Source organism: Pagrus pagrus (genome assembly GCF_965226575.1).
Source record: "Pagrus pagrus genome assembly, contig: HAP1_SCAFFOLD_40, whole genome shotgun sequence".
NCBI classification, from domain to species: domain Eukaryota; kingdom Metazoa; phylum Chordata; class Actinopteri; order Spariformes; family Sparidae; genus Pagrus; species Pagrus pagrus.
In genome coordinates, this window is record NW_028175423.1 from 302,501 (window position 1) to 328,362 (window position 25,862).

Genomic DNA, 25,862 nt, shown 5'->3' on the forward strand with positions numbered 1-25,862 from the left:
CATGATACATAATATGCCACAATGGATAATGTTCGTCGAAGTAGATTTTATATGAAGTAATGTATTCTTGTGTTCTCCTAGTAAAGGAAGCCTGTCAGTAAGTATTGTTTAGTTGGTTGGCTCAAAGTTTCTGCTATCGATTAGTCAGACTGGCTACGGTGGCTGGGCTAACAGTAGCCATGTTAGCTAAGGCTATCGCTTTCATTAGCTTTAAGTAGTGTATAGGCCCAAATTTAGACATATTACTTTGCTATCATATCGCAAGAATCCCAAGTGTAATTACTGTCTATATGCCTACATCCCACCAACATAACATCCAAAAGAAACACATAGCCTACGTTCCTTTATTTACGGCAATGTGTTAAGTTAGCAATGTCAAAAAAGACTACAACAATGTATACATTTACGGCAGCACTTGTCGTAAAACCAGCCCAGTGGCATTACATTTGCATATCCATCAGGGGACGGTACCCATCCAACAGTCTCTCAGAAGCATAACGCTCTCTAGCGGCACACACCGTCATGTGTCGGCGGAATATCAGCGGCATAACAGCGGCACACCACTCCGAGGAACGGTATAAGAGTCTGGGGATCGGTAAAAGCCGCTGAGCAGCAATCGACATAACTTTGGCCACCTCTCCGAGGAACGGCATAAGGCTAGGCATCGGTATAAGCCGCTGAGCAGCAATCTACATAACTTTGGCCACCTCTCCGAGGAACGGCATAGGACTCTAGGCATCGGTATAAGCCGCTTAGCAGCAATCGACATAAATTTGGCCACCTCTCCGAGGAACGGCATAAAGCTAGGCATAGGTATAAGCCGCTGAGCAGCAATAGACATAACTTTGGCCACCTCTCCGTGGAACGGCATAAGACTCTAGGCATCGGTATAAGCCGCTGAGCGGCAATCAACATACCTTTGGCCACTTTTCGATCTCGGCGTCACTCACATGTGATGTGCAAATTTTGTCAAACACAGCTGTCATTTCATGGCAGCACTACAGCCATGCATGAGCACCTGAAACGTAAGCACCCTGGAGCTGTGGTGGCATGTACGCCAGAAGGGTAAATTCACGAGTTGAACCGATAAAAGTTATTTGTCTTCGTTATCAGTGACTTACAGCCGTAGCCTATCTGTTTTGTAGTGGTTTGTAGCATATCGTCGCTGTCAAGCAGAAGCCTCCTATCTTCAATATATGGTATTAAATTTACGTGTCACTGTACAGTGGGTACTAGTTTCATTTGGAGGATTTCACGCATGAGTCACGGGAGAGTCACACAGATTTTTTTTTTGGAGGAGTAATTGTGTTTTCACCAGAAGCTGCAATGTGCCCAAACAACCGCCAGGTGGCATCTGTGAGCAGCAGGACGCCTCCATAAGACAGCAGCACGGGGCAGTGAGCACAAATGGGGAATGCAATATAATAATAATACAGCATGGGCGAGCGGTCTTAATAAGCTATAAATGCAGTGCATGCCCAAGCCCTTCAATAAAAATAATTGAAAATATTAATCTGGCAGTGTGTTCAATTATACAATACCTTAGTTCTACTGTTTTGGTCTTAAATCCGTGCCTAATCTGTCCCGTTTTGCTTGCGAAAAGCTGGAAAGCTGACAGCTTGTTTCGCGCGTGCGCACTGTGACACAGAGTAGTACAGTTACTGCTAGAGGCTGTGTTTACTGTAGATGAGCATTTTGAATGGCAAAAAAGCTGTCAGTGAAGCAGCTTATCTGCCAACGCGCATGCGCAAAACTGACTTGTTTGAATTGTTCAGCGGGAAACTGTCAGTGGTTCATTTCATCGTGTAGCCCGGTCAAAATGAGTGAAAATATTAATTCTATTCAGTCTTTGCGTTCAGTGCCGTTTTCGCGGAGAACTTTTGAGGAAAAGAAAACTATAATTTCAAGTGGACGGCCTACTCCTGAAGTAAATATCACAAAAACTGGCCGACCCCCCCTCCCGTCAAACGATCCGGTCTGACAGTGACATATTGCCTGTTCATTCATGAAAACCATCTCGAAACACTCTGTCAAACAAGTGTCAGATCTGTCAATCTGCGGCGCTACTAGCCTAGTTCGCTCATTTTAAAAACACACCGGCAGCAGCGCCTACTGATCTGAGACGTGTCACGTGAGTTACTGTAAATGCTGTGTGGAAAACCAGCTGTGGTCTGTGATTGAGGTGCAGAAGGGTGAGTTTGGAGCTGACGAGAGGATCGCGCTGACGACCGTTTCATTACATTTTTCTCATTGAAAAACTATACAACTGGCATTTAGATTATGTTCTGCACAAAAAAATAAGTGAAATAATAACAATTCGGTTTTAGCAATCAACCGCTTATAGTGATCAAATGTACTCTGGACCAACGTGATCACTATAAGCGGTTTCCACTGTAGTAGTTAAAAACCATATTATATTTTTTATTAATAAATAAATACCCCCCTTACGGGCGCGCATGGTATTGACACTTCAGCATGACCACAGTAAAAGGTCACCGCTCGCCACTGTAATACAGTATAGTTTTTCAATGAGACAAATGTAACGACGGCAGCTACAGTATACGTCTCACTCTCTTTTTTCGGTCCTCAGTCTCGTCAGCTCGAAACACACCCGTCTGTATTTTTAAAATGAGCGAACTACTGTACAGTAGTGCCGCAGATTTCTCATTCCCCACCTTGTTTGATTGAGTGTGTTGCTGGATGATTTCTCATGAAGGAACGGGCAATAGCCTGTGTCACTTTTTTTAATTTCAAGTCAAGCGGGGAGGGGGGGATCCTTGTACCTGGGTTACTGTTACCAAGTATACGGAAATAAAAGTAGCGAAGCTCTGGACAGAGTTGCGGTGATTGTATCCACTTTATGATAGGCTACTGTAGATTATGAAAACACATGAGTCTATCACAACAAGGGATTTTCCAGATCAAATCCGTTGGATTATCCATACGAGAGGTAGACTGCCGGTTCTCACGGCCCGGACTTCTGCCAATAGTTTTTTTTTTTTTTGGAGGGTGTGTGTGTGCCGAGCGGACCCCTTTAGAGAGACACGCGTCTGTATGGGACAGGCTTTTATTTAATTTAGAACAAACCTTATGCTCAGCAAAAATTTCTTAGGTCGCCGGATCTGAACCCGATCGAGTTAGTCTGGGCTTCAATGAAACGCTACATTCGCTGTGAGGCCAAACCCAAAAACAGAGATGAACTGATCTCCGCAATAGAGTCATTTTGGAAATATAAGCTCACCAAAGAGGCCTGCAACAAATACATAGATCACTTGGACAAAGTCATTGAACAGGTCATAGCATTAAAGGGAGGACCGACTGGCATGTGACTGCATGGCAGACGGCGAAAAATGCCCAGGGCCGAAGGATCTCCTGCTGAAAGACTGATGCGCACACTACGCAGATCTGAGGACACACTCTGCTTTAAATTACCTACTGTATATTATACTGCACTGTTCTGTATACCTGTCGATTTTTTAAACAAAAATGTTTTATTTGAAGCACGTAGGCTACCATGTATATATCTTATATTTTTGGGAAGTCTGAATTCCAGTCACTACACATCTTATGAACGTGATGTAAAGTAATAACTTTATTTTTTTATATATATTTTTTTTAAATGCAGCCTCTAAAACTAGAATGAAAAATATTTTCCTATGTTCCATCTTCTCGGCTCTATTGAAAGTAATGAGCTTAATAGACATATTAGCGCCTCCATTTATCTCTGACCAATAGGTGTGCTTGTAATAATTGCTGTGACGACAGCTGGACACAATGTAACACATTAGCATCCTCCATTTATCTCTGACTGTTGGAGCCATTTTGTATATTACACATAAGGTGATAAATAATTTAGATTTGTTGGATTTATTCTGATTTTGTATATTTGAGGTTATAAGAGTGCCTATTAGTTAATAACAACTGCGCTCTTCTTATTGGCTGAGATGTGCGTAACGTGATGCGTGCGTACTTTGGTTCAGTGATGATTATGGAGGCGAGGAGAGCACACTAGTTTTTGACCGTGCTAATGATTATTGCCTGATTTTGGATTGCTACAGTTTTATTTTTTGTTGTAACTTGAATAAAGGTTTCAATAAACCCACGTGAGAAAGAACTGTGGAGTTTTTGTGGCCTAAGACACGCGTCAACTACATGCTCACGCTCCATAATTTTAGTGTGTGTTTAAAAAGTAAAAAGAGATGGAGTCACACTTACACTGACCAATGGGTGTGTTTGTGGATACTTCACTCAAGTACATTGTCAGACAAAAGTCCTGCCCCCCACAGTACTTCACACAGCTGTTTGCTTTGAACAGAAAAACCGGTTCCTACAGTAGCTCTCCTCACACTTTTCAGTTCATAAGTGAAGAAATTTCGTCGTGTTTCATGTAATAAATTTCACATGTAAGGGGAGCTGAACATACAGCCTCCATTCAGAACTCCAAGACACATGTGCCAGATGCACAGAGGCATGCGTAAAACACAGATTGAGACCACTTCATGATGTTTAGTTATTTTTTTTAGTTCATTTTCGTTTCTTTTGGATTTTTGTGCGTATTACTGAGCTGTTTTGGTCCATGTTTGTAAGCCTTTTTTCCCCTGGATTATATTTTCTAAAGTTGCAACAATATAGTAATATAATATATATTGTTTTCGTTTCATTTCGTTAAGTATAAATCAATCAATCCATTTTCTTTGAAACTATGAGATTGTAGAGCACCTAAAAACCAAAGCACCAGTTCACTGTAGCGATTTTCATACACACACCCAGTCTCGCTTTCAATAAAACACACTCGCATTCTATTACAATCGGTGAAATATATGAAAACACAATTTAAAAAATGACAGTTGTTGCTCTAGTTTTTTGTTTGGGTAAGCTTCATATTTAAAAGCGCAATGTTCAGCTGTCAGAAATTAAAAGCAGCCTCCTCTTGTTATATTTGCAGCAACACTGTTGCTTCAGGCTGTGATCAGCTTTTTTGTATCGCTCATAGCCTACTTTCCATTAAAACAACCTGCTGCTCTTGGCTGAAATCAGCCCGTTGTGGCTCCATTCTACGATTAAAGTAGTATCAACAAAGTCACTGTTAACAAAATTAACATCTAATCTGTCCCTTCAAATTGTGTGTTTGGAGCAGCTGCAGACAGATGTGCATTAATGCTCCGCTCGTGAGTCCAGCTGCATCGGGTCCAGGCTGCTGGCACGACCGAAGCAGCTTAGAGACTGTTTAAACGAGCGATCGTGGGCTATAAGTGGATTGTTACATTCACGAGAACTTGCAGAAAATAGATATGAGACAATTTGCTAAAACTTGGAGCCAGACCCGGCCAGGCTACAGGAGAGATCAAAAATATGGAGGGGGACAGGACCCCCATGAGAACCACTGATCCTGTTGAACGTAACCACTGTGAAACAATAAAAAACAACATTGATCTGATTTACCGGCGTAGCGCTCCCTCTCTCCATTCACTCTCTAGCTCTCTCGACCACAGCTGCAAATTAAGTAGCCTATGGCCTATGAACAGCGCCACTCTCCATTGCAGCTATGTTGTGGTCAAATGTGGAATTATCCCCAAATCTTTTGAGCTGCATTTCAGTATGATGCTTCCACCTAGTGGCTACAATGTGACCTACAATTTCACGCAACGCGTGAATCACGCTTTCCGTGAGGGAAACCTCCATTTGAAACTAGTACCAACTGTAGGTAGTAAGCTACAAACCTACGAGCAAATAGAACGGAAATGGACATATTCATCCAATAGTGTGCAACCAAAAAGTGATTTATTAAAATTCAAAGTTATTAAAAATGCAACAGATCTCGAATGACAACAACAACTGCGGTTGTTGTGAACCCAAGCTCTGCCGTGCATCATAACATGACAAGAGGCCGGCTGGAGATAAGCTCTTTGAATACATTCATTGGTTAATAATGTATACAGACGTGAAGGGTGGCCAGTAAAATCGATTATAAAAAAATAGTCGAAAAAAGTCAAATTTGCAAATAAGAGGTTTTTGTCTGACAGCAACAATATCAGTAATAATTCATGTGTAGGATATTAAATCAGTACAAAACAGTAATAATATAAATTGGATAAGACACTGAATAGTAAACCTCCACTTAATGCAATGATTTATAACAATAATAATTCATTTGTAAGATATGTAATCAATTAAAAACTGTAATAATTACTATCAGGCATGACAACGTGATGATGCATAGATTTCAGCTTCTTAAATGATACACAATTCTGTTTTGTTCTCTCTTTTAGTAGTTCCAGTGCCAAGAAAAGGCGTGTAGATGACTTTGTTGTCAGAAGAGGCACATGAACCCCTCCAATGGCTCAAGTCTTGACAGAAAGCATCGTCAACATGATAGTCAATGACATCAAATCAAATCAAATTTTATTTGTATAGCCCAAATTCACAAATCACAGTTGCCTCAGAGGGCTTTACAATCTGTACAGAGACGACACCCTCTGTCCTTCGACCCTCGATTCGAGTGAGGAAAAACTTGCCCCAAAAAAAAGGCCCTTTTAACAGGGAAAAAAAAAATGCGGAAGAAACCTCAGGGAGAGCCACAGAGGAGGGATCCCTCTCCCAGGACGGACAGACGTGCAATAGATGTCGCATGTACAGAGCAGATCAACGAGATCACAATGTATTCAATTATAAGCGATGGTTGACAGGAGTGAAAGTACATTAAGATGTATTACAGCAATAATAATGAAATGCACATGGAAATGTGATTACTAGTGATAACAGTAGTAGTGATTAATGGTAAGGATGGTATGTAGTAATGCATTACAATAATAGTAGTGGAACGTATGTAACAGAGATGTGACTAATATTAGAGACAGTAGTGGTGGGTGTCAGGCAGGGTCATGGCAGTAGGCGCATCCACGATCAGGCAGGGCCATAGCAGTAGGCGCATCCACGATCAGGCAGGGCCATAGCAGTGGGTGCATCCACGATCCACGACCCGGGCGCGGCCAGGATCCATGGGAGCCTGTAGGACTAGAAAGCACAAGGACTCCGGGGAAGAAGTAAGTCAGTGACATGCAGAGATGGGGCATGTATACAGGCATAATGTATACAGATGGAGAGGAGAGGAGAGGGGAGGAGAGAGAAGCTCAGTGTGTCATTGTCCCCCAGACTAGGCCTATAGCAGCATAACTAAGAGCTGGTCCAAGACAGGCCTGGGCCTGTCCTGGCCCAGCCCTAACTATAAGCTCTTATCGAAGAGGAAGGTCTTAAGTCTATTCTTAAAGGTAGAGAGGGTGTCCGCCTCCCGGACCAAAACAGGAAGATGGTTCCACAGAAGAGGAGCTTGATAACTGAAGGCTCTGGCTCCCATTCTACTTTTGGAGACTTTAAGAACTACAAGTAATCCTGCGTTCTGGGAGCGTAATGCTCTAGTTGGGTGATAGGGTAGTATGAGCTCCTGGAGATATGATGGTGCCTGACCATTAACAGCTTTGTAAGTGAGGAGAAGGATTTTAAACTCTATTCTTGATTTTACAGGGAGCCAGTGCAGAGAGGCCAATACAGGAGTAATATGATCTCTTTTCTTAGTTCCTGTCAGTACACGTGCTGCAGCATTCTGGACCAGCTGGAGACTCTTTAGAGACTTGTTAGGGCAGCCTGATAATAGAGAATTACAATAGTCCAGCCTGGACGTAACAAATGCATGGACTAGCTTTTCTGCGTCTTTTTGAGACAGGATGGGCCTGATTTTTGCAATGTTACATAGATGAAAAAATGCAGACCTTGAAATTTGTTTTATGTGGGAGTTGAAGGACATATCTTGATCAAAGATAACTCCCAGATTCCTGACGGTGGTGCTGGAGGCCAAGTTAATGCCATCCAAACTCGCTATATCATTAGATAATGCATCTCTAAGGTGTTTAGGACCAAGTACTATAACTTCGGTTTTATCTGAGTTTAACAGCAGAAAATTGCAGGTCATCCAGGTCTTAATGTCCTTGAGACATGCATGGAGGTTAGTAAGCTGATTAGTTTCATTTGGCTTTATTGATAGGTATAACTGTGTATCATCTGCATAACAATGAAAGTTTATGGAGTGTTTCCGAATTATATTTCCTAGAGGGAGCGTATATAAGGTGAATAGTATGGGTCCAAGCACGGAGCCTTGAGGAACACCATGACTAACCTTGGTATACAGGGATGACTCATCATTAACATGTACAAACTGAAATCGATCCGATAAATGGGACATAAACCAGTTTAATGCGGGTCCTTTAATGCCAATTAAGTGTTCCAGTCTCTGTAGTAGAATGTGATGATCAATGGTATCAAATGCAGCACTAAGATCTAGTAAGACCAGGACAGAGACAAGTCATTCGTCAGAAGCGATGAGGAGGTCATTTGTAACTTTCACCAGTGCCGTCTCTGTGCTATGATGTGCTCTAAAACCTGATTGAAAATCCTCATATAAACTATTTTTATGAAGAAAGTCACATAGCTGGTTGGCGACCGCTTTCTCAAGGATCTTGGAGAGGAAAGGGAGGTTGGATATAGGTCTATAGTTGGCTAAAGCTTCTGGGTCAAGATTAGGCTTTTTAAGGAGCGGTCTAATTACAGCTAGTTTAAAGGATTGTGGTACGTATCCTGTTAATAGAGACAGGTTGATCATTTCTAGTAGAGATGTGCTAATTAAAGGTAAAGTTTCTTTCAGCAACCTAGTTGGGATGGGGTCTAGGAGACAAGTTGTTGGTCTAGATGAAGAAACCATCGAAGTTAGTTGGTGGAGGTCGATGGGAGAGAAGCAGTCTAAATATAAGTCAGAATTTACAACTGTTTCTGAGGTTCCTGTGTTTAAAGATACAATAGTGCCAGTTGAGGGCAAGCGATGATGGATTTTGTCTCTAATAGTTAAAATTTTATCATTAAAGAAGCTCATGAAGTCATTACTACTGAGCGTTGTAGGAATACATGGTTCAGTAGAGCTGTGACTTTCTGTCAGCCTGGCTACAGTGCTGAAAAGAAACCTGGTGTTGTTTTTGTTTTCCTCTATTAATGACGAGTAATAGCTTGCTCTGGCATTGCGGAGGGCCTTCCTATATATTTTAAGGCTATCTTTCCAGGCTAAGCGGGATTCTTCCAAGTTGGTGGAACGCCATTTCCTTTCAAATTTCCGTGATGTTTGCTTCAATTTGCGGGTATCCGAGTTATACCAGGGTGCTAACCTCCTGTGCTTTATAGGTTTCCTTTTCAGGGGGGCAATAGAGTCCAGTGTTGTTCGCAATGAGCCTGCAGTGCTATCAACAAGATGATCGATTTGTGAGGAACTGAGGTTAGCGGAGGAGTCCTCTATTATATTAAGACATGGCATTGAATTTAGTGCCAGCGGTATAATTTCCTTAAATTTAGCTACAGCACTATCAGATAGACATCTAGTGAAGGAGTTTTTGCCTAATGGTGTGTAGTCCAGTAATAGAACTTCAAAAGTTATTAAGTGATGGTCTGATAAAAGAGGATTCTGTGGAGAAACTGTTAGATTTTCAATCTCGATACCATAAGCTAGAACAAGGTCAAGGGTGTGGTCAAAACAGTGAGTTGGTTTATGTACACACTGAGAGAAGCCAATGGAGTCTAATAATGAGATAAATGCAGTACTAAGGCTATCATTAACGGCATCCACATGAATATTAAAATCACCTACAATAATTACTTTATCTGATTTGAGGACTATACTTGATAAAAACTCAGAGAATTCAGATAAAAACTCTGAGTAAGGACCAGGTGCTCGATACACTACAACAAATAGAACTGGCTGTAAAGTTTTCCACGTTGGATGTGAAAGACTCAGAACAAGGCTTTCAAATGAGTTATAATTTAATTTAGGTTTAGGAATGATTGACAGACTTAAGTCATAAATAGCTGCAACACCACCTCCTCGGCCGGAGCCTCGAGGAATGTGAGTATTAATATGACTGGGTGGAGTGGATTCATTCAGGCTGACATATTCTTCAGGATGCAGCCAAGTTTCAGTAAGACAGAATAAATCAATATTACAGTCTGAAATTAAGTCATTTACTAGTACAGCTTTCGATGACAGGGATCTGATATTTAGGAGTCCGCATTTAATTCTCTTGTCTTGTTTTGAGATTGCAGAGTTGCTGTTAATTTTTATTAGATTTTCATGCACAACTCCTCTTCTGTGGACTTTTGATTTGATTAATTTAATTAATTTAGGTGGTCGGGGGGCAGACACAGTCTCAATGGAGCAACTGATCTAATGGAAGCTCAGAGAAGCGTGTAAGACTGCAGCTCTGCCTCCTGGTCTCAACTCTGGGTTGTCAGGCTGGTTGTTGGCTAATGAAATGGGTTAAATTTCTAGAGATGAGAGCCGCTCCGTCCAAAGTGGGATGGATGCCGTCTCTCCTAATGAGACCAGGTTTTCCCCAGAAAGTCCGCCAATTATCAACAAAGCCCACATCGTTTGCTGGACACCACCTTGACAGCCAGCGGTTGAATGATGACATGCGGCTGAACATGTCATCACTGGTTAGGTTTGGCAGGGGCCCGGAGAAAACTACGGAGTCCGACATTGTTTTGGCATAGCTACACACCGACTCAACATTAATCTATCTTATAGACGTCCTTAAATCAACTAAGAGCAAGATTGCCCTGACAGCTGATGCCTGGACCAGTATTGCCACAGAGGCATATTTTGGCATCACTTGTCACTTTAAGTGATGACTGGGAACTCACTAGCTTCTGCCTCACCACCATGCCACTGGAAGAACGACACACTGGAGTTAACATTGCTGCATGGATTGAGTATGCCATGGCAAGGTTTGAGGTCCCTGCTAGCAAGATTGTGGCTGTTGTCCATGACAATGGCTCCAATGTTGACACAGTGCTGGCTGCAAACATTTTGAAAGAAAAGCATGGGTGGAATTCAGTCCGCTGTGCAGGCCACACTTGGCCACAATAGGTGATCGGTCATGCTCTGAAACATCCTCAGATCACTAAAACACTAGGAGCAGCGAGGTGTCTTGTAGAGCACTTCAAAAGAAGTGAACTAGCCTCAAGCAAGCTGAAGACCAAATAGAAACAAATGGGAATCCCAGAGAAGAAATTTATCCAAGATGTCTCTACTAGGTGGAATAGCACCTTTTACATGGTGACTCGTCTGCTAGAACAGAGATGGCCGCTGACTGCAACATTGTCTAACCCAAACAGTAACACAGAAAGGGAAACAGCATCTCGACCTGAAACCAGACCAGTCGGCCTTGCTTGAGGAACTGGCAAAAGCTCTTCAGGCCTTTGAAAGTGCCACTGTCTACCTGAGTGGTGAAACCTATGCTACCGCCTCTGCCCTGCCTCCTCTGGTCAGAGGGCTTCAGAAGTCCACTCAGACCACCTATGATACAGCTTCTGTTTCTGGCATTCCAGGCAGCTGCTTCACAGGAGACAACTGCACGCTGGTCCAGAGAAGTCACTGTCAAAGATGACAACACAAACACACAGATCATTGCAGCTGCACTGGACCCGCGTTTTCAGAAACTGAACACTGAACCTGGTGTCAGAAATTTCAAAGTAAAGTCCAATCTCTTGCCTTACAGTCCATGCAAGAAGAAACTGCAAAGAGGCAGTGTGCCAGTGAGAATGAGGAAGCCATTACATGTGCTAAGAGAACTTCAAATGGGTCTCTTGATTCACTGTTTGGATGTGACTCCTCAACAGATACTGACAGTGAGACTGCTGAACAGGATGCTCACAACCAAGCTATCACCAACGAGGCAAGATTTATGTGTTTAAATAAGAACAGTTCTTATTAATTAACATTTAACATCAACTGTAACATGCCATACTTTTTCACAAGCCTAATTTTCATCTGTTGTCCCATTGCAGGTACTGATGTACTTTAATCCCCTATCTTGGTGGAAGTCAAATGAAGCAAAATATCCAAGTCTTGCATCATTAGCCTGGTCATTCTTGTGCATTCCTGCCACTTCTACTCCTTCTGAGCGACTGTTCTCAGCTGCTGGGAACATAACCTCCAAGAAGAGAGCCAGCCTCACACCTGAGTATGTTGATATGCTCACATTCCTGCATTGCAATTTGAAGAATTTGTGAATTATACAGTCATTTGTACTGGATTTTTTTTAATTTTATTTACATTTACTAGTTTTATTTGAAATTTTGGACTTGGCAGCACTATTTCAAAAAGGTATAGTTATAGTATAGTAAAGTTATTTGTACATTATGTTTTTGTTATCACAACTTGCACTTTAATGTATTATTTTGTGAATTTATGTTTCATTAAAATAACAATTTAAAAATGCAGTTGTTTCAAAATATTATGTTTTCAAATACATGTTTCATGGGTTTTTAATTTGCTCTGAGAATATGAGGTAAAGTCGAAAATAATTGTGACTAATCGAAAAAATAATCGTTAGATTAGTCGACAACCAAAATAATCGTTAGTTGCAGCCCTAGTGTTGGCCTTGTATGGCTATTTCCTGGGTTAAAATCCCAGGTGGCGTTGTTGACGACACACACTACACATACACACGCTCACACAAACACACACTCAGACCCGCTCTCGCCACAGTGGCATTAGCATTAGCATCTAGCTGCTCAGGTGATGGCTGGGGCCTGTCGCAGCCTGTTTTAGAAGCATCATTTCTCCCTCGGCCTGCCATCATAGAGTGTCCGCAAGTAAAAAAATAAGTTTACCTATAGTAAAAGGCTGCAGTATTAAGGCTTAAAGCTGGCAGAAAAAATACAAAAGTGTAATATAAAAGTGTAAAAAAAAAAAAATATCATTCCAGCGGAGCCTCTGTGAAACGTGTCTTACATCTTCCTCGTTCCACCAGGGGTCCCCCCCACTGTTGAAATTTAACCGCCGCTGCTAAGGAGAGGAGAGGAGGAGAGGGGAGAGTGCATAGAGGGCTGTGTTTTACCTCAGACATTTATTCTATTAATTATTTTGCATTATGGACGTTTCTGAAGGGGCTATGCCCATAATGAGTCTTAGTGTGATCAGCACTCTACAGAAAATATCAGTTGAACAGGCGGTGCTTCAATCTGGTCCAGGACACATGTGCTTACACAGTGCTAAAAGAATGTGGTCACGTGTGGCCAAGACCACCACTGACTGCGGTCTGAGTCATAAAATCCTAAGGCATTCACACCTGTACTTGGAGCTGTCCACTTATGAACAGGCGCTCACAACAAATAATACCAGGCCTGACCAGCTTGTTTGTTTTAGTGCTGCATCACTAGACTAACAAGAAGCTTCTTTCCACAGGCTGTGAGACTCGATTCATCCTCAGCACTCCACCATGAAAAATAGTTTCCATTTTATGACTAATCTAACCAGATAACAGAAATTCTGACCCGATGACCGGCATTAAGAATGATTACAATAACGTAAAGGTAGGATTTTGTAATATTTTGTTTAGGACAGCAACCGATGGTTATTTTCATACTGGTTGTTTTCTCCATTAATCCTTTGATCGGTAAAAATATTGAGAACTGTGGTCACAGTAAGCCAGAGGCCCAAGTGACACCTTCACAATGTCCAGTCCAAACCTGAACATTATAAATACAATGAAATGATTTAAAGGAAACGCAGCAAATGTCATACCAGCTGTAAAGCGGCAACCACATGATTTTACTGGAAAAATAACTGAAACCACTATCAAAATTGTTATCAATTAATTTTCTGTCAATCAACTGATTAATCAAATATAAGCAATATATGTAAAAACTGATGAATACTTGAATTTATAACAAACCATATTGTATAAGCCCTTCATTTTTGTGCAAAAAAATAATAATTTCCAGTGTAACTGGTAATAACTATAGCTGTCAGATAAATGTAGTGGAGTAAAAAGTGCAATATTTGCTTCTAAGATGTAGTAAAGTGGAACTTTAAAAGTAATATGAAAAGAAAAGGCTAAATTTAAGTACAAGTATCTCAAATTTGTAATTAAATACATTACTTGACTAAATGTACTAGGGTGCCACCAGACTGAGGCGTGCGTTTTTTAAATTTATTTTACACACCCAGATCTACTTATGTTACTCCAAATAAATGAAAATGTTTCAAAATTCACTTTTGGAAGAAGGTTTCCTGGCACCGACTCCAGATGCTCCATCCTCTGCTGATGGTTGTTTGCGTCTCTTGTGTGTTGGTGGGATGTTATCCCCCTCATCAGCTGCAATAGTTTACTCTGCTGATGGTTCTATGAAATACAAAATATTCAGTCAGACATGTGAGAATGACCACAATTACGGCTGGATGGTACAGCAAAAAATTATCCACAGGCAGGTTTAAGGTGGGTCACAGAGGTGGTTCTTTATTCCTCCACCTCAGCAAACAGCATAACACATCAGTACCACCTCCCCCAGGTTGTTAAAATGGCCCCCATTTATAGGGTGTCACAGCTAATGACCCTGGAAGATTCCATCCACAGGGATCCACTGCCTATCAACATGTTTAACCCACCATTTTTATTCCTATATTTACACCACCTTATCAGTAACAAATACACACCCTCATTTGCCTCCCCTAACAACAAAAATACACATCCCACTTTGTCTTTTTTCCTGGGGGAAGCCTTTTGCCTGCACACCCTGAAGACAAACACTGGTGAGTAAACAATACACTTGACTTCTTCACTGCATGCACTTATTGAGCAACACAATACACATTCTTAGCTTAGCTCCTTGTTGAAGGAATTAACACATTTAATATGCACCTTTAACCCTCTGTCCCGCTGCTCTAGGTGGAGCTGCGTGGCCCACACATCACCCACCTGTAAAACCAAGACCCGACCAAGGACAATAAACGTTCAATAAATACGATAAACATATCCATACAAATGTGCAAAAAACAGTGTTAAAATGTATTGTGCAAATCTCCAATAAAGTGCTGTTGCTCCTCTGCATATGTAGTCACACTCAGTCCATAGTGCGTGGTGCCATGTGTGCAAAGCCTGGTGACGATGTGCTCTTCGTCAGATTTCCTCCTCCCTCTCCCCAAAGAGAACAGTACCTCATTCCTCTGACATTCTGGACAGACAGTCCGCCACCACATTTGACTTCCCTGACCTGTAGTGCACCGTGAAGTCATAGGGCTGCAGGGCCAGGTACCACCTAGCGATGTGCATGTTGGCATCCCTCATGCGATAAAGCCACTGCAAAGACCGATGATCAGTTTCCAGGAAGAAGTGCCGCCCCAGCAGATAATATCTGAGGGTGTCGATGGCCCACTTCATCGCCAAGCACTCCTTTTCCACTGTAGAGTACCTTTGTCTCTCTGTCCAGCAGCTTCCGACTCTCCTTCCACCTCCTGCAGAAACACTGCTCCCAGGCCCACTCCAAAAGTGTCCGTCTGAATGAATGAATGAATGAATGAATGAATGAATGAATGAATCTTTTATTGTCATTATACTGGGTGTACAATGAAACTTTGTTAGACTATTCTCGGTAAAAGACAATTAGTTAGACAATATAAAACATATATTAAAAAAAATTAAAAAACATAAAAGGCACACATGGAGATCAACAGAACAAGACAAGAGCAGCAGTATATATAAAATACAATGTCTGTGCAGCAGAAAGGTATCAGTGCAGCTTCAAATAATGATAATAATAATAATAATAATAATAATAAGTGATAGCAGCAGCATGTATAACATGCGTGTGTATAACAGTGACTGTTATGATAGAAGTGGGATGATGTAGGCAACAGCTCTGGGGTAGAAGCTGTTTCTTAGTCTGTTTGTTTTGGTTCTGATTGTCCTGAACCTTCTGCCAGATGGTAACAGCTCAAACATGGAGTGACCGGGTGTGGGGTGTCTCTAAGGATGCTGAGGGCTTTCTTGTTGAGCCTTTTTGTGTAAATGGTGTCCAGTTCGGGGAGCTTCAACCTGATGACGCGCTGAGCCACCTTCACCACACGATAGAGACTGTAGCGTTCCGCGGCTGTACAGCTGGCGTACCACACTGTGGCGCTGGTGGTCAGGATGGACTCGATGGTGCTTCTGTAGAAGTTGAGGAGTAGTTTGGCCCGCTTCAGTTTCCTCAGGAAAAAGTCTCTGTTGAGCTTTATTGACCAGCTGCATGGTGTTGTTCGTCCATGCCAGCTGGTTCGACAGTGTGACTCCCAGAAACTTCAGCTTTTCTACATCCTTCACCGTCTCCCCATTTATGTGGAGGGGTGCGTACGGTTCCACCTTAGTCCTACAGAAGTCAGCGATCATCTCCTTGGTTTTAGAGGTGTTGAGGATGAGGTCGTTTGCTCCGCACCACTGTATGAGATGATCCACCTCATGCCTGTAAGCTGTCTCATCCTCCTCTGAGATCAAGCCAACTACAGTCGTGTCATCGGCAAACTTAATGACAGTGTCTGAGGGGTAGATGGGGGTGCCTCTATTTTCTGCAGCACCTGTTGCAGGTGCACCATATGCTCCTCCCATGATTGGCTGAAAATAACTACATCATCCAAATATGCAGCCACACAGTCAGATAAATCCCTCAAAACATGGTCCATTAGTCTTTAAAACGTGGCTGGCGCCCCCTGGAGACCAAATGGCATGACCTTAAACAGATACATACCAAATGGTGTTCTGAAAGCTGTCATCTCCTTGGCATCTGGTGCTAAGGCAACCTGCCAGTAGCCCTTGCTGAGGTCCAGTGTGGTGATGTACCGAAAGCTGCACACTGTATTCAGGTATCTGAAATCAATACAAAATCTGAGAGTACCATCTTTCTTTGGGACCAATACAATGGGCCTGCCACTCACTGTTATTCCCAGCTCCAACATCAGCCTAATTTCCTTTTGCAGCAGAGGAATCAACCGCTCAGGAATCCTGTAGCTTTTCTACTGCACTGGGGCATCTCCCTTCAGCCGAATCCTGTGCTGCACCAGTCAGGTGAAAGCTGGTGTCTCCCTGAAGAGTTCTGGGTCAAGCAGGGGCTTCGCCTCTGCCTGCTGGGTGAGAGACAGATGTGACAGGTCCACTTCTGGGCCCTCTGCTGTTGTGGTGGTAGCTGGGAAGAACTTGTCAACAGTATCCTCCTCCTGCACCTCACGGACCAAAAGCTGCTGGTGCACAGGCTCTGAACGCACCTGGACCTCCTCAAGCAGGTTAACATGAAAAGTCTGGTATCTTTTAAACCTGTCCGGCATAAAAAGTTCATGTGTGACCTTACCCGCACGTTTGCTGATTTCATATGGTCCATGCCACTTAGTCAGCAACTTGCTTTCACTGGTTGGCAACAACAACAACAGTACTTTTTGGCCTGGATGAAAGACCCGCTCTCTGGCCTTTTGATCATACCACACCTTCTGGTTTTGTTGAGCCGACTCCATGTGTTCATGTACAAGCGCCATCATCTTCTCCAGTCTCTCCCTCATTTTTACCACATATGCTACCACATTTTCTCCTTCTGGCTTCGAACTCTCCCAGTAATCTTTCAGCAGGTCCAGCGGTCCTCTCACCTGGTGCCCATACAACAGTTCAAACGGAGAGAAGCCCGTAGATGCTTATGGGACCTCTCTGTACGCAAACAGCAGGTATGGCAGCCAGCAGTCCCAATCCGAACCTGTGTGAGACACAAACTTGCGCAGCATGTTTTTCAGTGTCTGGTTATAGCGCTCCATCAGCCCATCCGTCCCACAGTCTGTTAAAATCTCCTTGGGTATGCCTACTCTAGAAAAAAGTTGTAAAAGGCAATCTGCTACTTGTCTAGCTTTGAAAGACCTGAGAGGGAAGGCTTCAGGGTGCCGTGTGGCATAGTCGCACATGACCAAAATGTAAAGGTGGCCTGAGGAACTTTTCTCAAATGGGCCTACAATGTCCATGCCTATCCTCTCGAAAGGTGTATCAATGATGGGCAAAGACTGTAATTGGGTACGTGTAACTCCTCTAGCAGAGGTTAGTTGGCAGGTTTCACAGGAAGCACAGCACTGAGAGACTTGAGTGTACATCCCTGGCCAAACAAAGCAGCTTCCAATCCTGTTCAGAGTTTTCTGGAAAGCCAGGTGACCTGCCCATAGAATTGAATGCCCCATCTCCATAACTCTCTGTCTGAACTGTTGTGGCAGTGCTAAAGTCTCAGTTTTTTCCCCTTTTCTGATAGAGAAGACCCTCCTTCACCATGTAGGTGTCATCATCTAAACAGCTTGGGTTATTTTGTTGAACACCCTCCACATCTGTCACCTTTTCAAACTACTGCTTCAGTGTCACATCTTGTTTTTGCAGTGAGCTCAAATCTGGGGGAAACTCAAAATCAAGCAGTTCTGGTGGTTAAGGAGAGCTTTGTGCTCCTTGTCTAAGTGAACCCTTTAGCTTCTCCCGTCTTCACTGTGCTTGTGACTTGTGAGGTTTAACTGGCCCTGCTTCCCAGTCTACCTCAAAGAAAGGCAGCTCTCTGAGGACTCCCTCTGCACTCTGGTGGTGACACAGGCAATGTGACTGAATCACTCAATGGCTCACTGAAATCGGCTACTGAACTCTGATCCTCCTCACTGCTCCCGTCAGGTTTGCATATTGGCGGGGTCATAAGGTCATAGAGTGTGGGTACATCATCGCCTAGAGCAGCCATTCCTGACCCCAATTGGGGTCGCGAGATGATTTCTGGGGGTCGCCAAATCATTTTGGAAAAATATAAATGCGCAAAATAATGAGCGTCCAACCGGATGTTACAAGGACGACGAGCGGTTGGTCTCAAACAGGCATTTTATTACTCAAAACCAGTTGCATGTCTGCCCTTCTCATTCACACATACAGACACGGCTCTCTCTCTACCCCGCCTCTCACCGTGGGGGGAAATAAAAAAAGAAAAAGAGAGAGAAAAAAGGCGCGTTGTTGTTTTAGCCACAGCTGCAGCAAGTTTGCTAGCTGGAAAAATGGAGCGATGGCTTAAAAGAAAAAGTGTTCCAGCACAAGACAGTCAGCAGCAGGGGTCCCAAGATCAGCCACCAGAACCACCACCTGAGAAACATATGGCACTGAGAGCTTGAAGCCAGCAAAACTAAAAAGACATTTAGAGACAAAACACAGCAGCTTAACTTATAAGCCAATTGATTTTTTTCAGCGCAGGGAGCAAGAACTAAAAAGGCAAAAAACAGTGGTGAGTGAATATTCTACAGTCCCTGCTAAGGCCCTGGCAGCTTCATATGAGGTCGCATATCTGGTGGCTCAATCGAAAAAGGCTCACACGATTGCGGAGAGTCTCATCCGTCCCGCAGCTGTAGCAATCACAAGAGCAATGCATGGGGAGAAAATATCTAACACTCTTTAACCATTCCCCTGTCAAATGACACCGTGGGGCGCCGCATTCAGGACATAGCAAATGACATTAAAGAGCAACTCATTGACAGAGTGAGGAAGAGCAAATTGATGAATGCACAGATGTGTCAGGAGATGCGCAGCTGCTGGCCTTTGTGAGGTACAGCTACGAGGACATGTTGTTTTGCTCATCAATGGAGGGAACATGCACTGGACGGGACATTTTCAACAAGCTCAACAGTAACATACAAAAAGAGAGACTGAGATGGGAGAGCTGTGTCTCTGTGTGCACAGATGGAGCTGGAGCTATGCAGGGGGCAAGAAAAGGTTTGAGGGCCTGCGTGTTAGAGGTAGCCCCCATGTGAAATTTCTGCACTGTATGATCCACAGGGAAGCACTTGCTGGCAGGTGTCCTCCAAACATCAGTTAAGATTGTCAATTTCATTAAATCACGGCCACTGCAAAGCAGACTCTTTGCCACACTCTGTCATGAAATGGGATCAGACCACGAAGGACTTCTCTTTCACACAGAGGTCAGGTGGCTTTCTCACAGCAAAGTTTTAACGAGGCTCTTTGAACTGCGTGAGGAGGTCCGCATATTTTTATCAGACTGTAGTTCTCCCCTTGCTGACTATCTGACTGACCCAAAGTGGGTCACGAGCCTCGCATATTTAGCCAGCATTTTTGACAAACTAAACAGCTTAAACTTGTCCCTACAAGGCCCAAACACAAATGTCCTTATTCTCTCTGATAAGGTCATGGCATTTAAGAGAAAGCTGAAGTGGTGGGCTGTGCGAGTGCAAGGGGGAAGTGTTGAAATGTTCCCTGAGCTTGATGACTTTATGGAGAGTTACGACATAACCATTCAAACTATGAAAGGAATTATTGCCTCTCACCTCAGAAGCCTGCTTGAAAGTTTCAATAAGTACTTCCCAAATGATGACACGCCGGAAAAGTACGACTGGATATGCCAGCCTTTCACCACCTCCACCGCACATCACCTGCCATCAGAGCTGCAGGACGCCCTGCTAGATCTCTCCTCTGACCGCACGTTACAGACTGCTATCTCGGCATGCGCACTGGAAGAGTCCTGGTTGTCAGTAGCAACAAAGTACGCAGCACTGTCAAAAGCTGCAACCGATGTACTATTTCCATTTGCATCCACATATCTGTGTGAAAAGACCTTTTCTGCACTGACAACAAAATACAGATGAATGACAACAAAATACAGATGAATACTGAAAAACAAATACAGATCACGACTCCTCAGAGTTGAGAGTGATCTTCGCGTGGCCGTGTCTAACATAAAGCCAAGAATGCAGCTGCTCTGTTCAAACAAGAGGCAAACAAAAGGCCCAGCCATCACATTACATAGTGGTTGCAGCTATTTGGCTTTGTGAAGAAAAAAAAAAGAAGACAACGTTTATAGAGTTAGGAGTTTGTTTTAACAAAACTTGTTAAGTTGTTGTTATGACACAATGTTATGACGTTCTTTTTCATGTTTAAGCTCTCAGCAACATAGATGTTTAAAATGAAACATGGGCAGTTTTTCTCCCCAGTGTGTTTTGTTAAGGCTTCCTAATTAGCATGTGCTGGTTATCATTTTATTTCATTAAAAAGAAAAAAAGTTTGCGTTAATTGTTTACATTTTAACCGGCTCAACTACCAGCAATATGATGGGATGTAGCGACCATCGTCGGTCTGTAACTCACGTGAAAAGTCAGACTCTTGTTTGAAAATATTCAAAAGTGTTTCAAAATAAAATGATAAAGAAACTAATAGCTGAAGTGTGATCATAAGTGCTTGTCTGATTTGTAAATTCGACGTAGCCTACGGTGTATTGATTGTGTGTGGGTGGGGTGGGGGGGGGTCAAATCAATTCAAATTTTATTTGTATAGCCCAAATTCACAAATCACAGTTTGCCTCAGAGGGCTTTACAATCTGTACAGAGACGACACCCTCTGTCCTTCGACCCTCGATTCGAGTGGGGAAAAACTTGCCCCCAAAAAAAGGCCCTTTTAACAGGGAAAAAAAAATGCGGAAGAAACCTCAGGGAGAGCCACAGAGGAGGGATCCCTCTCCCAGGACGGACAGACGTGCAATAGATGTCGCATGTACAGAGCAGATCAACGAGATCACAATGTATTCAACTGCGGACAGCAGTGCATATTGAATTGGGGGTCGCGACTTAAAAAGGTTGAGAACCACTGGCCTGGAGTGTATGGCAATGTTGGAGCTAATGCCACAGGCAACATTAAAGTCTGCCCCCCCCCACAGTCAGATAAACTTCAGCTGTAGGATAAACATGCTCATCTCCATGAATACAGCTTATCCGTGATCTGTCTTTACTCCATTTATCTCTGGGGACCAAACCGGACAAAACTACAGTCTGAAAACCTGCAGAGTCAAGTAATGCTATTTCACGCTTTCAATTGATCAGAACTGGGGCTGCATGGCCTGCGTCCCTCACTGTACCCACTGTAGCTGGCCTTGGAGCAGAATAAAGGAAAGATGGTTTAGTGTGGCTCAAAGCTGGGCAAAATGGTTTTCTATGCCCTAAACCATTACAGTGGTAACACCTGACATCGACTTTTAGCATAGCTTGTGGCCTGGGGAGTAAACTGCCCATCACTTGAAAACCATCTACCTCGTGACTTGACCAAGCCCCTGTTTACCCCCAGAGGACTTACTTGAATGGACCTGGTGGTTCTCCCAGCCAAAGGTGGCAGCTCAGCTTCCTTTTCTGGCTGATGTGACGATGCCGGCCAGGCGTGCAGCTTCCTCTGCTGTCTTGGGGTCATGCTCTCTGATCCAGATCTCCAGCTCTGCATGGACCATCCTCAGGAACTGTTCAAGAATAATAGTGTCAACTAGTTCTTTAACTGTTGATTTCTCTGGCTTAACCCATTTGCAAAAAAGGTCTTTTAGATGCACATACAGCTCTCTTGGAGTTTCACCAGGCTCAAACTTGAGGGACCGGAATCTTCTGCAGTAAGTATCAGGTGTAATTTAATATTTTGCCAGAATTGCTGCTTTAACTTTGAATAGAATAGAATAGTCTTTATTGTCATTGTCGAGGCAATGACATTTTGTTGGAGTAGCCTTCCAGCTGCCTTGTACATATAAATAAATATAAAAATATAAAGAAAACAATCAACAATATAACAATAATTAAAATGTGTGCAAAGAAGTCCAAGCCTTAAAGGGACCAGTAGTGCAATGTGTGTGTGTAAGTGTGTGTTGATGGGGGGGGGTTTCAGTGTGGGAGGGGGGTGGAGTTCAGTAGTGTAACAGCTCTGTGGTAAGGGCGTTTTTTAGTCTTGTTGTGGGGGCGCTCAGTGTTCTGTAGCGCCTTCCTGAGGGCAGCGGGGCAAAGAAGCAGTGACCAGGGTGTGTGCTGTCTCTGGTAATTCTCTTAGCCTTCCGGATGCAGCGGGTCTGGAAGATGTCCTCTTGTCTGGGGAGCTTTTTCATATCTTTCAGATTCTTTCATGTCCATCAGAACACAAGCACTGCGGGCTTTGCCGGTGAGCAGAGGGACCAGACGCACAGCCCATCCATCTTTAGGCCAGTGACAAACCTGGGCCATTCTCTCAAATGTTGTTAAGAAATGCTCAATGTCATCATCTGGACATAATGGCAGTAGCTTGAGTTCCCTCTGTCTGACAACCCAACTTGCCTGGCTCATCATTTCATCTGGGTCATCAAAATCACCATAATTTTCATCATTTATTTGTGGGCGCTGACTCTCATCCATAGTGTCCGGCTCTGTTCTTTGTTCTTCTCTCCTCATGTTAACTTGTTGCTGCATTTGGGAGACTTGATACTGCATGCGTCTCCATCGCTGTTCTTGAAGTGAGGACTCTTTCTCTCTTTGCTGGTCTCTCTCCGTTTGTGCTCGCATGAGTGATTTCACCATACCTGCTAATTCATCCAGCTTGTCTTCTGTTTTAGCATCCGTCATGGTGTCTGGAGCACCTGCTCCGCAGGGCCCCTCATCTGGTTCTTCTTGGACATTTTTCTTCCCCTGCCTTGGCATCCTTTGCTGTAACGTGGGCCCCAGCTTCTGACACCACTTGTGAGAATGACCACAATTACGGCTGGATGGTGCAGCAAAAAATGATCTACAGGCAGGTTTAAGGTGGGTCACAGAGGTGGTTCTTTATTCCTCCATCTCAGCAAACAGCATAAACACATCAGTACGACAGCTGGTGTCACAGCTAATGACCCTGGAAGATTCCATCCACAGGGATCCACTGCCTATCAACATGTTTAATCCACCATTTTTATTCCTATATTTACACTACCTAATCAGTAACCTATATACACACCCTCATTTGCCTCCCCTAACAAAAAAAATACACATCCCACTTCATATTACATTTACTAAAATACAATACACACATCCACCACCCCCACACCAATTTACGCTTGGTTACCTTTTTACTGGGGGAAGCCTTTTGACTGCACACCCTGAAGACAAGACTGGTGAGTACACAACACACTTGACTTCTTCACTGCATGCACTTATTGAGCAACACAATACAAATTCTTAGCTTAGCTCCTTGTTGAAGCAATTAACAATTATTATGCACTGTTAACCCTCTGTCCCTCTGCTCTAGGTGGAGCTGCGTGGCACACACAGCACCCACCTGCAATACCAAGACCCGACCAAGGACAATAAACGTTCAATAAATACGATAAACATATCCATACAAATGTGCAAAAAATAGTGTTAAAATGTATTGTGCAAATCTCCAATAAAGTGCTGGTGCTCCTCTTAAAGTGTCTGTGCAATTATTAAACTGTAGTCACACTCAGTCCAAAGTGCGTGGTGCCATGTGTGCAAAGCAAGGTGACGATGTCCTCTTCGTCACAAGACAATACTTCAATTGTGCTGTAACAATGCGGACCATAAAAAAAAAAATTGTGTCAAAACATTTCAGTGCTATGAAAGATTCAAGTTTTAAAATTCTGTATTTGCATTCATCATTTGCAAATGCATTTGAATGTTGTAGAACTGATTTACAATCAACTTCTTCACTGTCACTGAATTACATCCAGTATTTACCTGAAAAAAGGCTCAATTAACCAATCTTTTAAACACTGTTTAATCTATTGAAGCTCACAGGGACTCAAGCTCTTATTTAGTCTGACGTGTTAATGTTGCTTACAAAAGGCATGTACATGTACATGCTGCACTGACTTTGGTTTATTACCGCAATACATCAATTTCGCCACCATATCAGACTGGGCAAGACTGGCCTGTAAATGTATATAAGTAAAGCTTACAGAGCTTTTTATGATTAAAAAGCACTATAACATTTGAATTTCTCAACTAATTTCAATGAGCCATTTTTATATTCAATGGTTTATTACTATTTTTTTACTACTCTCAAAACCAGTTGAGAAATTACAATGCTATAGCACTTTTCACCCAGAAAAACCACAGTTCCCTTGTTTATTTGTATTCGTGCACAGGCGAGTCTTTGCCAGGTCAAATATGGCGGCGACGTTGAGGTACAATCCAGCAGCCAATGCAGTGTCTATATTTCTATATTTTTGGTTGAAGTGGTGGGCGTAGTATTCTGATCTTTTACTTTACCTATACTTAAAGTAAAATAAATAATATCACACTTACAAGGAAATATCTTTCACTGCAAATGTTACTGAAGAATTTAAGCAGAATTGGGATAATGTAATTCAAATATTTTCAGTAAAAGTAATGGTTGCAGTAAACTATACCAGGTTGTGACTGTTTTATTCTACCTGATCAGCAACAATGCCTCTGCACCCCCAAACTCAGGGTTGAAAAGATGGAAGGAATCTTTTGTTTATTTTCAAACGCTTTTCATCTACTGATCTTGTGTAAAAATTCACCTTTGCAAGAAGGTCTTACAGCACCATCTCCAGAATATGCGCCATCCTCTGCTGATGGTTGTTTGCGTCTCTTGCGTGTTAGTGGGATGTTATCCCCCTCATTACCTGCAACATTATTTTCTGCTGAAATACATAATTTAGTCAGATATGTTCTTCAGTTGTGCTGTAACAATGCTGACCATAAAGTGTCAAAACACTTCAGTGCCATAAAAGATTAAAGTTTTAAAATTCTATATTTGTGTTAATTTGCAAATGTATTTGAACGTTGTGAGGAAATGTACCATAAAAGACGTCATCTTGAATATGAGACAAAAATAAATGGTACAACAACCTACTTAAAAACTAAATAAAAAATACCATCAATAGAAGGTGAATGGTTTCCTTCCTCTCTGCACCCATCTTTATCAACACTACCCAGAACTTTGTCTACCATTCTTTTTGTTTGACCAGATTTATAAGCTTGGTATGTCTCCTGCAGACAAAGGAGAATGGAAATCAAACATACTATTTGGATCAATTGTGATTTCATTCAAATTCTTGTCATGGAACTCGACCAATCTTTCCTGCTCAAGTGCCATAAAAACTTTGCTGATCTTCGCGAGTTGCAGCGTCTTCTCAGCGAGTCGATAGAACTCACGATGTAGTCTGATGTCGTGGAAAGTTGGCCAGTTGGTCCATCTCCGTGTCTGTCTTGTTCAGGACTG

General features: G+C 42.7%; 1 protein-coding gene across 8 annotated transcripts in view; it reads right to left on the reverse strand.

Annotated features, from left to right (window-relative positions):
* Positions 1 to 25,862, reverse strand: part of LOC311253743 (uncharacterized protein) — a 47,792-nt gene that overhangs the window by 3,632 nt on the left and 18,298 nt on the right. The window contains exons 4-8 of one of the 8 annotated variants that reach the window (XM_084384224.1): positions 16,600 to 16,718; positions 15,091 to 15,373; positions 14,739 to 14,795; positions 14,094 to 14,222; positions 9,363 to 11,467 (exon numbers count right to left, since the gene is read on the reverse strand). In XM_084384224.1, coding sequence (XP_084240350.1) covers positions 14,762 to 14,795; positions 15,091 to 15,373; positions 16,600 to 16,718 — 436 coding nt within the window. In that variant the 3' untranslated portion in view covers positions 9,363 to 11,467; positions 14,094 to 14,222; positions 14,739 to 14,761. Of the gene's footprint in view, positions 1 to 9,362; positions 11,468 to 14,093; positions 14,223 to 14,738; positions 15,374 to 16,599; positions 16,719 to 21,968; positions 22,126 to 25,158; positions 25,282 to 25,862 lie in introns of those variants that run through there. The other 7 variants (XR_014621856.1, XR_014621857.1, XM_084384225.1 and 4 more) reach the window with 7 other exon arrangements.